General features: G+C 43.2%; 1 protein-coding gene across 1 annotated transcript in view; it reads left to right on the top strand.

The window, feature by feature from the left end:
- The window catches only part of LOC126455674 (solute carrier organic anion transporter family member 74D-like), a 238,356-nt gene that overhangs the window by 81,458 nt on the left and 138,069 nt on the right, over positions 1 to 18,829 (top strand). Inside the window, exon 7 of the mRNA XM_050091445.1 lies at positions 7,385 to 7,525. Coding sequence (XP_049947402.1) covers positions 7,385 to 7,525 — 141 coding nt within the window. The remainder of the gene's footprint in view (positions 1 to 7,384; positions 7,526 to 18,829) is intronic.

The following is an 18,829-nucleotide window of genomic DNA, read 5'->3' as shown; positions in this document are numbered from 1 at the left end:
TCTTCTGATTTTTCATTTCCTTTTTGGTTAGTATTTAAAGTGAGAAATGTTTAGGATTCAATTTCACATTAACTCCTACTACATTTATCATTTCATTGGTTCCTATGCTGTGTTTTCTCAAAGTTAATGAAGAATGTATATACCAAGTACAGTTTACCAGCTGTTGTAGCAACTTCACTTGCAATTTTCTTAGTTTTTTATCTTATGATTTTACTAGTATCATGGGAACAGCTTTAATGCTGTTCACGTATTTAGTACGACGACTGCCAAATCAGAAACATCGCTAACAACGGTTTACACGTTGTGAAAACCCATCGGTCCTTGTTAACGACTTTTACACAGCTGAGAATTGATTTCTTATGTTTCATGTCAGTCTTTCACATCCTTCATAAATCAGTGATGTCAAAGACATTACCCGAAATACACTCTCTGTAGGCGGTGGGTTGTAACGATAACACACTGACAGATTTTTTGTTTGATCGTTCCACGAAACACAACTTTTAAAATTTGAAGGCATCTGGTTTGTTTTATTTTTGCAAACATCGCTTTCAGTATCTGTGGTGTATTTATGAGAATCACCACTGCCCGAAAAATCTGTCGCGCTGTGGCACAGATCAGCATATGCTAGAATACTGTGCAAAGTGTATTCAAAGCGTGTTCGTCACACCAGTGAAGATTGCCTTGATAATTGAGCGACATATAGAGAGCGGCAGTTGTAAGTTCCGCTATGGTGGTATCAATGTAGGCTGTCCCTCAAAATCATTGTGAAGACGAACGCTTTGATACAACCGCAAGACTCCGCTTGAATTTATCACTCCAGGCGGGGCGCTTGTACTTTGATGTCGTTCTGTTTATACCAGACTGACAACATGTGAGTAGTTCCGGACTGTTTGTTCCAGATAATTTTCCTGGACTGCCTTACGACGCAATCGCAGGGGCTTTGTCCCTGTGTGCTCGTCTATAATGCTTAAGTGTCTCAAAGAAAGCGTACGGCGGTAAACGTCTGAAAGTAACAACGTTAGTATACCGTGCGCCGCATCCAGTGAATTTACACATTTAATATTTAATTTTATTCGCTCCTGGATTGTAGCCAAGTAGCCTTTACTCAATGTTGACATCTTTATGTAAAATTTATAGCTGTCATAAACCAGAAGTCTGATTTCAACAAATCAGTGTTTTAGTAGGTATGGCACTGTAGGAGGTGGTATGTTACTGCCGTCCTCGGACTTTCTAACTGATTTACCAGTCATAAGAGGACCCTTAGTTAAACGTGAATGCCTAATTAAAGTGGAACTCGGAACCTTTCACTTTAAGAGGCGCAGAAAGAGAAAGTGGGACACATATCCGATAAGTCACAACGTGCATGAAAGTTTGTGTTAAGCAGTCATGACGCACCCTCATTGAAGAGTACTGTGACAAAAATAAGAAGACTACAACTGCAGAAGTCACTGCAGAATTCAATTTTTCAGTCGTGAATACTGCCAGCACGAAAACAACACGAAGGAAGCGCCATAAGCAGGGAACTGCAGGGTGAACTGGAATTCTAAAGCCATTCATCTGTGATGCAAAGGCCCGTAACAGGAAAACAGAAGTCGTAAAACCTGGACTGTGGATCAATGGAAGAGAGTCCTTTGGTCGATGAGCCTCGTATCACACTGTTACCAACATCTGGCCAAGCTTACGTTCCAGGAGTGAAAAGTAGCGGGGGTTCGGTGTTGGTTCAAGCAGCCATATCGCGATATTCCATGGGCGCCATGGATGCTCTGCGGGGGCGCGTTACTGTCGAGGCTAATTTGACAATTCTGCCTCATGAGGTCAATACCATGGTACCTTGGTGTTCCCCAATGGTCATGCTGTCTTCGAAGGCAACAGGGCCCCTATTCACACAGCTCGCATCAACCAGAATTAGTTTTGTCAGCACGAGGATGAACTGTCGCATCTCCTTCGGTCACTACAGTCACATCTCGGTATTACTGAAACTTTGTGTTCTACTTTGAAGAGAAGGGTACCTGATCGCTATTCACCTCCATCAGCTTTATCTGGACTTGCCACTATTTTGTAAGTGGAATGGTATAAGATACACCTAAAAATTATACAGGACCTGTATTTATCCATTCCGAGATGAGTGGAAGGGCCGGCCGGTGTGGCCGAGCGGTTTTAGGCGCTTCAGTCTGGAACCGCGCGACCGCTACGGTCGCAGGTTCGAATCCTACCTCGGGCATGGATGTGTGTGATGTTCTTAAGTTAGTTAGGTTTAAGTAGTTCTAAGTTCTAGGAGAGTGATGACCTCAGATGTTAAGTCCCACAGTGCTCAGAGCCATTTGAACCATTTGGACCGACTGGAAGTTGTTTTGAATGCCGGCGGGTTCCCTGCTCCATATTAGGCTTGGTAATGTGGTGGGGAGGAATACGACAACAGTCATTCAAATTTTGTAGTGCACTCGAAGTTATATAGTTATCATCTCACAAACATAGGAAAAGATGCCGTAGCGATCAAAAGTACGGAGTAAATATTGCAAAACAATTACATCAAAATATTAACTGCATCTACATCATACTCAAATTACTTACACTGTAAATACTGAAACCATATTCTGATGTCACAGGCAAGATTTGTTGCAATGAGATAACTTTCGTTTTCTGTTCAGACAGAGAATGTATCACACACAGTTAATATCAAAAGCTTACACGGGTGTAACTATCCGGAAACAGAAGTAAAGACATTCCAGTACACGTGAGTCCACAAAGAGGCGATTGCGAGACAGCTGATTGTGTGATTACGGGACGCCAGTGGCTGAGTATGAAATAGAACCCTAGTTAGCACAAATGCATTTGAAATGTAATCATTTTAGTTAAGTCCCCATCTACCTTGCCTCAAATTTTATCCGTGGCCCAAGGTAGAGGAATGTGGTAGAAATATGTTGGAGCACATTCTGCTGCTGATGTGATGCATTTAACCACTCCCAAACTTTCTAAGATGGATGGGTCGAGCAGGGCCTACATTTTTGTCTCACAGCTCATCTGATCTCAGTCCAGGGGATTTTTCTGCCTGGAGCCATCCCATAAGTGAAGTGTATAGCACTGCCGTTGATACGATTGAAGAACTGGAACTGCGAATTGTGCACTCACGAGCTGTTTGTATGAATTAGTAAATCAGTGCAAAGACGAGTGCAGCATTGCATTAAAATGCAAAGAAGACAAAGTACAGTACAAGGAAAAGTTGCAAAAATTTCTATTTCAGGTCTGCAGGAACTTTCGAGTCCAATAGTCGCTACTCTGTTTGAAATATGCCAGGAGAAATGGAATACACACTAACTATTACTCCTGTTTCACTCTTACCTCACTCTACGCGAAGTAAGTAACCCAGAAGTACTGCCTGTTATTATCCATGAAACTAACGCAACCTGACATATACTGTATCATAGACGAGTGATGCTACCCTGAGGTATCGAAATGAAGAAGTTAGTAATTAATGTAACTCTCCTTGCACTCTCAGCAGCCATGTGTGCAATGTCGACAGTCTGGAATACTTCTCACACTTTATCAAGGCCCTAATATTAAATTACACAACTGTTAAACACAGCTCGACTGCACGGTGATGATATCTACTGCCCAGAGACGTTCATTATGCACAGAATATGATTAGGAATTGACTTAAAATCTATTGCTTTCGGGGTAACATTTAGAGCATATGTGGCAAGACGGGAGACATTTGAAAGACAACTCTGATCAAAACTGTGAATTTACTACAATTTTTAATAACCTACATGGAATGCAAGACCTAACGTTAGATTAACCATGAAACTCATACAGCCCTCATTTCTATAAGTCAGGCTTACACGAAGTTGAGGGGGAACGCCAACGTGAATGATCTGAAAAGTTCTAACGTGTAAGTTGCAAATCCACACAAAAAAGAGGAATGACCCTGCATTATTCTATAATTAATCACACGGAACTAGATAACGAAAAGTAAGAAAACTTGCTTCACCACTATAGCAAATGGTCGTGCTGCAAAGGGAGTAAGGGCCAATCAAAACTTTCTCACCGAATATAATAATTTCGATGATATTTGAAAATCACATAAGACAAGGTTTATTTTGCAGAGAATTATTCGTCTTGCTCACTAACAAGCAATCTACACGCTGTATGTTCACTCTGTGCAAACTTCGGGGTTAAACTATTCAAAAACCCTTGCTTCGGTAAAAAAGAAACAAAATTCAAATCTCGCGACCGAAGCACACAACTCACGAGCTAATCACTAAAGGCTCTAACTCTGACCGTGTTTTTGCAAACTTTAACAGTCTGGCAGCAGCTGCCGGCCGAGAAACAGCCCAAACAGGGAAGTAACCGATTTTGCTACATTTTACGAGTTCCTTAGCAGGAGCAAATTATGTAGTTTCATCTGCTAACTTTAATAGTTTAGGTTTTTAATTTCTGCTTCTTAATTTAATATTTAATAGACGCAGTTCTTGTGTTTTTGTTCCAAATCAGGAGCGAATTATTTAGTCTCACCTGTGTGCTTTGGTAGTTTAGTTTTCGAATCTCTACGTGTTAATCTAATTTACTAGACCAATGTTGCGTTACGTCATTGTCTACACCAGAGTTCCATTGCGCTTGTCGATAGTCGTTTGTTTGTCTGTGTACTGCAGCTTTCCACAGTCTTAAGTATGGATGTGAACTGTGATTGCTGTGTGTCGGATGCAAGCTGAGCTGGTGACACTTCACTCTCAGCTCCAGGCTGTGATGGCTTCGTTTACAAAGCTTGAGGCTGCAGTGGATGGACACCACTGTTGTGGATCGGCCGTAGGGGCCCAACGAACGTCCAGCACGACGCTTGAGTCCGCCGATCGGTCTGCAGAGCTAGCAAGCCAAGTTACTGCTCACCTGAGGTTTAGCTCTCACCCGTGGTCAAGTGCGAGGTTGCCTAAGGATTCAGGTTCACGTCTCATCTGCGTCTGACAATGTCCCTCGGCCAGATGCACTCGTTTGTCCTCTTTCAGAGAAAACCTCTCAGCATGCAAGAACTGGGCAGTCACAGAGGGTGGGGTTATTAGTAGGTGGGAGCTACAATGTTACACGCATTGTGGGGCACCTTAGCGACATGGATGTCAGGGAGGGAAAGAAAGGCAGTGTGCACTCCATGTGAATAACGGGTGGAGTCATTACAGACATGGAATAGGACCTTCCAGTTGCCATGAAGAGCACAGGGTGCAGCCAGCTGTAGGTGATGGCTACGTCGGTGCCAATGATATGTGTCACTTTGGATCGGGAGAGGTCACCTCTGGTTTCGAGCGGCTATCTGATGAGGTAAAGGCAGCCAGACTTGCTTGCGAGATGAAAACAGAACTCACCATTTGCAGCATACTCGTCAGGACAGATTGCGGACCTCTGGTACAGAGCACAGTGGAGGGTCTGAATCAAAGAGCCAGACGGTTCTGTGATCGTGTAGGCTGCAGATTCCTCGTCGTGCACCATAGGATGGTGGCGTTTAGAGATTCGCTAAATAGGTCAGGAGTCCATTACACGCAGGAGGCAGCTACACGCATAGCGGAGTCTGTGTGGCGTGGACTGGCTGGATTTGTAGGTTAGAAGGTCTCTGGAAAACAAATAAAAGGCTTCAGTCTCAAAGGGTGCAGATCGAACAGAGGAAGAACGTAGATCCAGGAACCATCGGCATAACCGTTGTAAACTGTCGTAGCTGTGTTGGGGAAGTACCAGACCTGAATGCGCTGATAGAAAGCAATTAATGGTCAAATAGTTATAGGCACTGAAAGCTCGATGAAGCTGGAGATAAGTTCAGCCAAAATTCTTGCGAAGGCTCTAACAGTTTTGAGAAAGGATAGGCTAAGTACAATTGGTGGTGTCGTGTTTGTTGGTGTTGAAAGTAATTTATCTTGTAGCGAAATTGAAGGAGATAGTTCCTGTGTGTTAGTATGGGTAGAGATCGTTCTTAGAAACCGGAATAAAATAATAATTGGACCCTCTTACCGACCTCCCAACTCAGATGATACAACTGCTGCAAAATTCAAAGAAAACTAAGTTTAATTTTAAACACGTATCTGACTCACACAATTATAATTAATGCTAACTTTAATTTACCCTCGACGTGTTGGTGAATATACATGTTTAAACACGAATGTACGAATAAAACATCATCCGAAGATGTGCTAAATTCATTCACTGAAAATTATTTTGAGTAATTAGTTCATGAGCGCACTCGAACATAAAAGCCTTCTTGAATATAAAAGCCCTGTCCAATGTAAATGGTTGTGAAAACACACTTGCCCTCTCAGCAATAAATAATCCTGAGCTAGTAACGAGTATCAGGACGGATACAGGGATTAGTGAACATAGGGTTATCGTAGTGAAACTAAATATCGTAACTCCCAAATCCATCAAAAATAAACGAGAAATATGTCTGTTCCAAAAACCAGATAAAAATTCACTAGACACGTTCCTAAGAGACAATCTCCACTCCTTTCAAATTAACCGCGTCAGTGTAGACCAGATGTGGCTTGAATTCAAAGAAATGGTATTGACAGCAATTGAGAAATTTATACCAAACAAATTACAAATAACGGAGCTGATTCCCCATGGTGCAAAAAACGGGTCAGGACACTGTTGCAGAAACAACGACGAAAGCTTGCCAAATTTAAACGCATGCAAAATCCCCAAGATCTATCGATATTTTATATCTCCAACATGAACATGGTCCTACTCTGAACACACACACACACACACACACACACACACACACACACACACACACATTATAGTCGACTACACTAACCAGATACGCTTCTGCATACGGCCCTCATACTTCGCGAGTGAATAATATCTGTAGGCGCGAGTATAGCCAAAACCTTTCGAATCATGTGGCTGAACCTGCACTTCGGATCCTTCCAGCTGTTGGTGCCAAACTATTTTACTTTTTACAGTTAAATAGGCCGTTTATCACAGGTGTCTTTTTTCTGTATGGCCCACCACCCAAAGAAACTTTCGCTACAAGGGAAGTAAACAATTGTAAATAATAACAAAACAAATGTAGTCTCAATGCGAAAATCTGTCGGAAGATGAACCTGACTGTTCGTAACCGGTAACAGCGCTATATTTACAAAAACATAGCATTGTTAACAGTGGCTGTTTGCTGTTTTCTCCTTTGCGATAATCAACTGGTGTGTAAAAGTGTTATTTCAAAAATTTTGTAAAAGAGTTTCAGACCTCAGCCAATTTCAAACAATATGGACAAATTGAACTTCCACATTCATGTGGGCAAATATTTCTTTGGCCTCAGATAAGAAAAGAAAATGCAGGAGGTGTCTAACGCTTTTGAACTGATCTACAGATTCGAACCTAACAGGGAATTTTCGTTTGTTCGTGCCAGCCGTGTCGCAGTGCCTGCGCATGCTGGGCCCCACCTTCGGGTTCGTGGTGGCGTCGTACGCCCTGCGGCTGTACGTCGCACCAGGACTGACGCCCGTCATCGACAACGACGACCCGCGCTGGATCGGCGCCTGGTGGCTGGGTGAGTAGCCGAGCAGCCGCACTTCTTCCCTCCAACTAAGCATGCTGTACGTACGCACATCGACCGCAGTCCGTCAGCACAAACCAAGCGGTATTCCAGTCCTCTGCATTGCCCTTCCCCATGAGTGGAATCAACTGCGAACAGTTATAGAACCACGTCCTCATTAACTGTTTCGTTGCAGTGGAATAGATTTTTCTTACTACAGGTCTTGAATACTTCATACGACGGTTGCCTTGTAATTAAGATTTACATTGTACAATAATATTGTGTTCATAAATACAGTCTCATTTTAGGTAACGCTTATTGCTTCCAAGCCATTAGTGATAACTGGATGATTCATCTCGACTTCTTTATGCCACTATTATTACCCTTTGTGCTATATACTGGGCTGGCCTTGCTTTACACCACATTCACAAGGTGAGCAGAGATTATGGAAAGAAATTTAAGATTGAACATTATAGGAGATCGCTGAAAATCTTACTATGAAATGATATATACACTACTGGTCATTAAAATTGCTACACCACGAAGATGACGTGCTACAGACGTGAAATTTAACCGACAGGAAGAAGATGCTGCGATATATAAATGATTAGCTTTTCAGAGCATTCACACAAGGCTGGCGCCGGTGGCGACACTTACAACGTGCTGACATGAAGAAAGTTTCCAACCGATTTCTCATACACAAACAGCAGTTGGCCGGCGCTGCCTGGTGAAACGTTGTTGTGACGCCTCGTGTAAGGAGGAGAAATGCGTACCATCACGTTTCCGACCTTGATAAAGGTCGGATTGTAGCCTATCGCGATTGCGGTTTATCGTATCGCGATATTGCTGCTCGCGTTGGTCGAGATCCAATGACTGTCAGCAGAATACGGAATCGGTGGGTTCAGGATATTAATACGGAACGCCGTGCTGGATCCCAAAGACCTCGTATCACTAGTAGTCCAGATGACAGGCATCTTATCCGCATGGCTGTAACTGATCGTGCAGCCACGTCTCGATCCCTGAGTCAGCAGATGGGGAAGTTTGCAAGACAACAACCATCTGCACGAACAGTTCGACGACGTTTGCAGCAGCATGGACTATCAGGTCTGAGACCACAGCTGCGGTTACCCTTGACGCTGCATCACAGACAGCAGCGCTTGCGATGGTGTACTCAACGACGAACCTGGGTGCACGAATGGCAAAACGTCATTTTTTCGGATGAATCCACGTTCTGTTTACAGCATCATGATGGTCGCATCCGTGTTTGGCGATATCGCGGTGAACGCACATTGGAAGCGTGTATTCGTCATCGTCATACTGGCGTATCACCCGGCGTGATGGTATGGGGTGCCATTGGCACTTTGAACAGTGAACGTTACATTTCAGATGTGTTATGATCCGTGGTTTTACCCTTCAATCTATAAAGGCACATTTGCATGCCGAGCGTGAGTTCCCGCGGAAACGCGAAATATTAATTAAATAAATAATCAGTGACAAATAAATAAAGCCTATGGCACACAACTGCAGCGCTGTGTCGCTGATAAAACAAAAGCACAATTACGTTACTCTTATGTTTGATTAAGAAAGAGAGAGCTCTGGTTGAAGTGGTGCGAGAAGCACGTATTTTTATTTTATTGTCGGGCACACCGCCATATTTCATGTTATAGAAGAATACTGCGAGTTGCAACCACACTAGGCACTCGATTCTGTAAAGAATTTATATTTGTAAAAGTAAGTAGGATTATGAACTGTAGGCTTATTCATTGAATATATCTGATTTAACTAACTGTGTAACTTTTTTATGTTTAGTAGACAATCACCTCTGTACGACGCATTGGCATGGCTGGCAAATTATTGAAATATTGAGATTTAGATTATGAGTCCGCACCTACCGCAGCAGTCTTTGGAAACGATTTAATTACGAAGTCCGATTATTTCAGTTTTATTTCACGGTCAACTACGAGTAACATTGCCTTTACGAAAAAGCCATTGTCAAGCGTCTGATAACGAATAATTAAACGTCCACGTTCCAGATAAGCAAAATATTAATTACAATTGCAATCACAATCACCATCATACAGATAGAATAATTAACATATTTAAAATAACAATATTTTTTTTATTTATTTTATAAATCGATCCCTGCGCAACCCTACATTTCAGCAGGATAATGCACGACCGCATGTTGCAGGTCCTGTATGGGCCTTTCTGGATACAGAAAATGTTCGACTGCTGACCTGGCCGGCACATTCTCCAGATCTCTCACCAACTGAAAACGTCTGGTCAATGGCGGCCGAGCAACTGGCTCGTTATGATACGCCAGTCACTACTCTTGATGAACTGTGGTATCGTGTTGAACCTGTATGGGCAGCTGTACCTGTACACGCCATCCAAGTTCTGTTTGACTCAATGCTCAGGCGTATCAAGGCCGTTATTACGGCCAGAGGTGGTTGTTCTGGGTACTGATTTCTCAGGATCTATGCATCCAAATAGCGTGAAAATGTAATCACATGTCAGTACTAGTATAATATATTTGTCCAATGAATGCCCGTTTATCATCTGCATTTCTTCTTGGTGTAGCAATTTTAATGGCCAGTAGTGTATTTTGTAGTCTAGTATCATAGGTAAACACATCATCACACATCAAGAAACCTTATGAACGCATCAACAACATACAAAAAAAAAATCTAACGGGTGCTACATGTAAGATGCAATGTAGAATCCAGTAACGGCAGAAATTTTGCAAAATAAGAAAGCTGAGCTACGCCCAGGCTGTTGGTCTGGATTTTAGGCTGCATGTTCAGTCTTGAGGTGATAATGAAGTAGACCAATATATATGCAAGGTGTTCGAAGATTTGCGTTACATATTTCTAAAGGGGAGAGAGTAAATAAAATTTTGAATAAGAAACCCATGTTTCGAAAGTTCTGTTCCCGTTCTAAGACGGTTTCAATAGAGTTGTTTAATCCTTCCTTTTCTGCTTGAGGAACTGAACAATGCGTGACACAGTACAATTATTAAGCAAAAGTTCGAAAGAAGACGTAACAAAACACCCATTTATCACTTAAGCTCATTTGTATGGATTAACTCTTAAACCCTACTTGTTTATGTTATTCCAAAACAAAAGATTACCCAGCATACCGTGCGTACAGAACAATAGTGATGCATTACAACAGCGGCTCGATGTGACAACCACCGACGTTGAAACAGACATTGTACCTACGAAGCATGTTATGGTGTACACTCGCCATCCCACATGGCGTCTCTTCGATTCTACAGTGCACCGGCCAGATCTCGCGCCAGTAGATCTTCCTATGTCTCAACAGGATCTCATAGATTAAACTTCACATACGGTCCCACAACAAGTGCTACACGTCATACTGTCTACACTACTTCATACAAGGACAAGCAACTAAGAGACTTCCCCTTTCCCTCAGCAGACGTAGACGCACTACACATCTGAATTGAAGCTGTCGCATAACGGAAACGGTACGTTTCTGGACGGGGATTCCGATTCAAAATATTATGTACTCATTCCGCTCTACAAGTCCTAGAAGTTTGTAACGGGAATTTCCGAACACCCTGTATATTATGAAAGTGGCTTGAACCACCTTAGTTATTCACACATATGGCTGGAGGTATGAACAGAAGGGACTGATGCGTTGATGACGTTGCCGCACATGGATTCCTCCCACAACAAATTTTGAAAACGACAGAAATCTTTGGAAACAGCTCAGCGAAAAAAGTAGCTTAACTTTTTCTCGACACACAACAATTCAAAAAACTCGACAATTTTGTATACAACCAAATACAAGAACCTAAAGGCCACAAGTTCGTTTAGATCAGAAACAGCCAAAAGTTCTGTACGTGTGCTGTGCTGTGATACACGTCCTAATCTCTCTCCCCTGCGTGCACAATTCCCCTGTTACCCCGCGCTGTCTGAATGGAAAGAGGAAGAAACTGCGAACGCGCTGCATCAAGTGGCAACGTGATACGTCTCACATGCGACTTAGTACAGATTTCATATTTCTCAGCGGCATAGATCTCAAACAAAACAAACTTTCAGTTTAATAACTTTTTTGGCGCACTGGAAACATAATAAAATCTACATCTGGCACAAAGTGCCGGCGTATGAACGGACGCAGGTAGTGTTGCAGATTTTCGTCACCCATTTTGCCACATAATCGTGAGTTATGCAATTTCATAATCCGAAAAAGCCATTCACACACATACACTATGTGATCAAAAGCATCCGGACATCCCCCAAAACATACGTTCTTCATATTAGGTGCATTGTACTGCCACCTACTGCCAGGTACTCCATATCAGTGACCTCAGTAGTCATTAGACATTGTGAGACCGCATAATGGGGTGCTCCGCGGAACTCACGGACTTCGAATGCGGTCATGTGATTGGATACCACTTGTGTCATACGTCTGTAGGTGAGATTTCCACGCTCCTAAGCTTCCCTAGGTCCACTGTTTACTACGTGATAGTGAAGTGGAAACGTGAAGGGATACGTACAGCACAAAAACGTACCGGCCGACCTCGTCTGTTGACTGAAATAGACTGCCAACAGTTGAAGAGGCCCGTAACGTGTAAAAGGCAGAGTGCCCGCATCTCGTGGTCGTGCGGTAGCGTTCTCGCTTCCCACGCCCGGGTTCCCGGGTTCGATTCCCGGCGGGGTCAGGGATTTTCTCTGCCTCGTGATGGCTGGGTGTTGTGTGCTGTCCTTAGGTTAGTTAGGTTTAAGTAGTTCTAAGTTCTAGGGGACTGATGACCATAGATGTTAAGTCCTATAGTGCTCAGAGCCATTTGAACCATTTGTAAAAGGCAGACATCTATCCAGACCATCACACAGGAATTCCAAACTGCATCAGGATCCACTGCAAGTACGTACTATGATAGTTAGGCGGGAGGTGAGAAAACTTGGATTTCATGGTCGAGCGGCTCCTCATCAGCCACACATAACGCCGGTGAATACCAAACGACGCCTCGCTTGGTGTAAGGAGCGTAAACATTGGACTATTGAACAGTGGAAAAACGATGTGTGAAGTGACGAACCACAGTACACAATGTAGCTATCCGATGGCAGGGTGTGGGTATGGCGAATGCCCGATGAGCGTCATCTGCCAGCGTGTGTAGTGCCAACAGTAAAATTCGGAGGCGGTGTTGTTACGGTGTGGTCGTGTTTTTCATGCAGGGGCTTGCACCCCCTGTTGTTTCGCGTGACACTACCACAGCCCAGGCCTAAATTGTTGTTTTGAGCACCTCCTTGGTTCCCACTGTTGGAAGAGCAATTCGGAGATGGCGATTGCATCTTCCAACACGATCGAGCACCTGTCCATAATGTACGGCCTGTGACAGAGTGGTTACACGACAATAACATCCCTGTAATGGACTGGCCTGACAAGAGTCCTGGCCTGAATCCTGTAGAGTGCCTCTGGGATCTTTTGGAGCGCCGACGTCGCTCCAGGCCTCCCCGACCGACGTCGATACCTCCCCTCAGTGCAGCATTCCGTGAGGAATGGGCTGCCATTCCTCAAGAAACCTTCCAGCAACTGATTGAACATATGCCTGCGAAAGTGGTCGCTGTCATCAAGGCTAAGGGTGGGCCATTACCATATTTAATTCCAGCATTACCGATGGAGGGCGCCACGAACTTTTAAGTCATTTCCAGCCAGGTGTCCGGATACTTATGATCACATAGTGTATCTTGATCGAAACATTGTATCACCTTTCCAGCCTCTTTGTGGAGACGTGGAAACTCCTCCCGAGGGAAGGAACGGACAATTACTGGACAGTTTTAACATGAAATAATTTGCTTTGTAAACGAGAAGTACGTTGCGGATCGACCAGTTCGATCTGCGGATGTCCAGGGACGCTTTCAACTGAAACGTCAAATGGTCTGGAAAACAGCTAAAAATCACACTGTGATGGGCCAAAACATTACTACCATTTTCTTAATAGCTTCTCTGTCCATCTTTGGAACGAAATACGTAACTGATTCTGCGTATCAGGGATCCGACAGTTTGTTGGTAAGTTTAGGATGTTTGTGGCATTGGATGTCTACGCGCAGGTCATGTAATTCGCATAAACAACGAGCCGTTGATTTGCATAAGCGGTGATGGCGCGCGATAGCGACCCAAGTGGGTTCTGTAGTATTTACATCAGGCGAATTTGGTCGCCGAGACATCAACGTGAGTTCACCATAATGCTCAAACCATTGCACCACGTTTCTGGTTTGAGACACGGAAAATTATGTTGCTGAAAGACGACATCGCAGTCGGGGAAGACATCAAGCATGAAGGGATGCAGGTGGTTCGTAGTAGTCAGTGTATCTTCGATTGCTACTACAGGTCCCATGTGAGCGCAGGAGAATAATTCCCAAGCGCAATACTGCTCCCATCAGCCTGCATCCGTGGCGCGCTGCACGTTTCGATCCGCCGTTCACCTCGGCGATGGCGTTTGTGGACCGTCGACCTAGTGAAGTAAAAATCTGATTCACTCGAAGAGCCGACACGTTTCCATTGTTCGACGGTTGAATCCCGATTGTCCCGCGCCCACTACTATCGTAATTGACGATATAATTGGGTCAACATGTGAATACGTAAGGGTGGTCTCTTGCGGAGCTCCATGTCCAAAATGTAAGATGAACGGTGTGCTCCGGAACTGTTATGCGGACACCAGCAATGTGCTATTTCGACAGAGGTGCCGCAGACCACCATCTGTCCTACTTTACAGAGCAGACAAACCTCCGACCCTCACGTTCTGTGATGAGTCGTGGACGTCCTACCAATTAGCGCTATGTGGTAGTTACACTGTCCTTCTACCTCTTTCCGTAGATGCTTACGACAGTGCATGTAAACATTCGACTAGCTTGGCTGGTTTCGAGATACTCGTTCACGGGATCTGCGTAATAATAATCTGCCCTTTGTCGAAGTCACTTGTTTGTTGTTATAGCCTTCACTCCTGAGACTGGTTTGATGCAGCTCTCCATGCTACTCTATCCTGTGCAAGCTTCTTCATCTCTCAGTACCTACTGCAGCCTACATCCTTCTGAATCTGCTTAGCGTATCATCTCTTGGTCTCCCTCTACGATTTTTAGCCTCCACACTGCCCTCCAGTACTAAATTGGTGATCCCTTGATGCCTCAGAACATGTCCTACCAACCGGTCCCTTCTTCTTGTCAAGTTGTGCGAAAAACTCCTCTTCTCTCCAATCCTATTCAATACCTCCTCATTAGTTGTGTGATCTACCCATCTAATCTTCAGCATTCTTCTGTAGCACCACATTTCGAAAGCTTCTATTCTCTTCTTGTCTAAACTATTTATCGTCCACGTTTCACTTCCATACATGGCTACACTCCATGCAAATACTTTCAGAAACGACTTCCTGACACTTAAATCTATACTCGATGTTAACAAATTTCTCTTCTTCAGAAACGCTTTCCTTGCCATTGCCAGTCTACATTTTATATCCTCTCTACTTCTACCATCATCAGTTATTTTGCTCCTCAAATAGCAAAACTTCATTAATACTTTAAGTGTCTCATTTCCTAGTCAAATTCCCTCAGCATCACCCGATTAAATTCGACTACATTCCATTACCCTCGTTTTGCTTTTGTTGATGTCATCTTATATCCTCCATTCAAGACACTGTCCATTCCGTTCAACTGCTCTTCCAAGTCCTTTGCTGTCTCTGACAGAATTACAATGTCATCGGCGAATCTCAAAGTTTTTATTTCTTCTCCATGGATTTTAATTCCTACTCCGAATTTTTCTTTTGTTTCCTTCACTGTCTGCTCAATATACGGACTGAATAACATCGGGTAGAGACTACAACCCTGTCTCACTCCCTTCCAAACCAGTCGTGACTTATCAAACTGGTAGTTCGATAATTTTCACATCTGTCAACACGTGCTTTCTTTGGGATTGGAACTATTATATTCTTCTCGAAGTCTGAGGGTATTTCGCCTGTCTCATACATCTTGCTCACCAGATGGTAGAGTTTTGTCAGGAATGGCTCTCCCAAGGCCGTCAGTAGTTCTAATGGAATGTTGTCTACTCCCGGAGCCTTGGTTCGACTTAGGTCTTTCAGTGCTCTGTCAAACTCTTTACGCAGTAACATATCACCCATTTAATTTTTATCTACATCCTCTTCCATTTCCATAATATAGCCCTCAAGTACATCGCTCCTGTGTAGGCCCTCTATATACTCCTTCCACTCATCTCTATGGATTTCCCTAATTGCGGCCCATATCTTCGATAGGGCGATCCGCCGCCCGTGTCTGCTCCGCTTACATACTTCTGTTACCGCGTCACGTGCCCGTAAAGCCACCAGGCGACATCCTCTCCAACGTCGCGGTGGGCAGTGGTCGTAATGTTTTGGCTTATCTGGCAGTGTTCTTAAAATGCTTAGAAAACTATTATTGTAGTTCTTTCAATGCCAAAATAAATTCTTCAACATTTGTGGCTACTTCAACGACGGTAATCTCGGGAAAACGGATAGTCTTTTAAGTTTGAAGGTGCCCCTTCCAGAATGTGATTCCCCTTTTAAATGTATCCAGTTGCCCCATACCCCATGAAACCAGAAATCAGTTGCTTCACACTTCGTGATGTCTTACTGAGGGCAGCCCACAGTCAACTGTATTTAAGATGCAAGGTCTGCAATCTATTATCGATCTTATAATTTTCGTTCCTGCTTTCCTTTTTCCATCAGAAATTCAATAATAGCGGGGCCAGAATTAAAGAATTGTTCCAATCATGTCCCCTGGCTTAGCAAACGTACTTCATAGTAGTATATACTGTTCGTTCAGTTCCATCGAAACTATTGCCCTATGACAATGTAATAATACGTGCGACTTTATAAAACTTGCTATTTCTACCATGCATTTCATCACATGTTCCGTACTTAAAGATGTAGCGCAAAGTATATGACAACGAATCCAACATAAAGTGTCATATTCATATTCATTGACCTTATCCGGAAATGCAGTTCTTTCACGAGAGACGTGACTTACAAAACATTCGCTTTTCCGAGCCCTGCGTATTGCTCGACAGCCTGGCAAAGAGAAGAGATAAAGAAAGCCAAAGAGTAGCTCCGCGATACGGCAAAGGTTGTTTAGTAAGCAAGAGAACGCGACAGGAAATTCTACGCAGAGTGATCCAAAGTCATGCCACATAGGATAAGGTCTACAGTGGTGATTGAGTAGTCTTGGTCCATAGGACAAAGTCGTATTCAGGGATATAACGGGAACGATCATTCGAAGCAAAAAAGGCTATTAAACATGGTCTGAAGAATTCATGCCTTAAGAGCTATGAGCCCTTGTTCAGTAGAGGAGATTTCACAGTAGCAAAGAAGAATTGCTCATAGCTCTTAGGGTATGCATTTTAGAGCCCATGTTTACTAGACGCTTTTGCTTCGAATGATTGTTCTTCTCATATCGATGTATCCTATGGGTCAATACTATTGAATTACCAACGTAGACTTTGTCCTATGGGATATGACTTTTGAATACCTTGCGTATTCCAGTGGAAGAGGTTATAAGAGGAGCATTGTGTATAATGAAGAGATCTCACGTTAAAATTCTGGAAAACCGCATTTCAGTAAGAATCAAGCAACATATTACTACCTTCCTCATACATCTCGTGAAAAGATCGCGAAGAGACAATCAGAGAAATTCGAGCTAATACAGAGACCTGTCAACAATCATGCTTCCCACACCACACATCACCCGCGAATGGAAGAATGTAGGTGGACAATGATAGTGGCGCCGAAGCAACTACGCACTACACTGGCTTGCGAAGTATGGATGTTAATTTAGACATTTCTCTAATCTTCATTGGCCCGTATTTTCGAGAACTACGTAGGAATTATAGACTTGCTTTCATTTGTGGTTGTTTGTCTTAACCCAGCCATAGTATGGAATACTTTCAGAAATACTGAAAGAAGTATATTTCATTTCATTGCATGTCTCCTAAATTCAGTCTCCACTTACATAAGTTGTAATAAACTGTACAACGCTTGGTGAGGTAGATCACAGGCATATATAAATATTTGTTATAGTAGATTTTTGCGGAGGCTTCCGGAATAAGCTCTGAACCATGATCGGCCACGGCGTGCGAAACTGCACACGTGAGCAAGTTCTCTATGTGTGTAGTCCGGAGATCGTCCTGTCTTGGCACTAGCTGATACGTCTCAGCTTTGCTCTGTCCTTCGCAGTAATACCCAGAATAGTGTGACATTTCATTCAGCTCTGAGATGCTTTCTTCTGGCATTTTGTCCAGCTTTCTTCAGAAGACTTTAAAAAAGAATGGGTATCACAGAAGAAAAGGCAGAACATTCTCAGTTCCATTTATACAGTCACATAAACACGGGAATTAAACGTCGTTACAGCACCTTTCAGAAAGAATTTCATTTGGCTATTAAAGACCAAAAAATTGCAAAGACCGAGATACACTTTATGTTGGATTCGTCGTCATATACTTTGCGCTACATCTTTAAATACGGAACATTTGATGAAATGCATGGTAGAAATAGCAAGTTTTATAAAGTCGCACGTATTATTACATTGTCATAGGGCAATAGTTTCGATGGAACTGAACGAACAGTATACACTACTGTGAAGTACGTTTGTTAAGCCAGGGGGCATGACTGGAACAATTCTTTAATTCTGGACCCGCTATTATTGAATTTCTGATGGAAAAAGGAAAGTAGGAACGAAAATTATAAGATCGATAATAGGTTGCAGACCTTGCATCTTAAATACAGTTGACTGTGGGCTGCCCTCAGTAAGACATCACGAAGTGTGAAGCAACTGATTTCTGGTTTCGTGGGGTATGGGGCAACTGGATACATTTAAAAGGGGAATCACATTCTGGAAGGGGCACCTTCAAACTTAAAACACTATCCGTTTTCCCGAGATTACCGTCGTTGAAGTAGCCACAAATGTTGAAGAATTTATTTTGGCATTGAAAGAACTACAATAATAGTTTTCTAAGCATTTTAAGAACACTGCCAGATAAGCCAAAACATTACGACCACTGCCCACCGCGACGTTGGAGAGGATGTCGCCTGGTGTCTTTGCGGGCACGTGACGCGGTAACAGAAGTATGTAAGCGGAGCAGACACGGGCGGCGGATCGCCCTAGCGAAGATATGGGCCGCAATTAGGGAAATCCATAGAGATGAGTGGAAGGAGTATATAAAGGGCCTACACAGGGGCGATGTACTTGAGGGCTATATTATGGAAATGGAAGAGGATGTAGATAAAAATTAAATGGGTGATATGTTACTGCGTAAAGAGTTTGACAGAGCACT

The sequence above is a fragment of the Schistocerca serialis genome, chromosome 1, assembly GCF_023864345.2.
Source record: "Schistocerca serialis cubense isolate TAMUIC-IGC-003099 chromosome 1, iqSchSeri2.2, whole genome shotgun sequence".
Taxonomy (NCBI): Eukaryota; Metazoa; Arthropoda; class Insecta; order Orthoptera; family Acrididae; genus Schistocerca; species Schistocerca serialis.
Note: the sequence above shows the minus strand (reverse complement) of the source record. Positions and strands in the feature narration are given on the sequence as shown.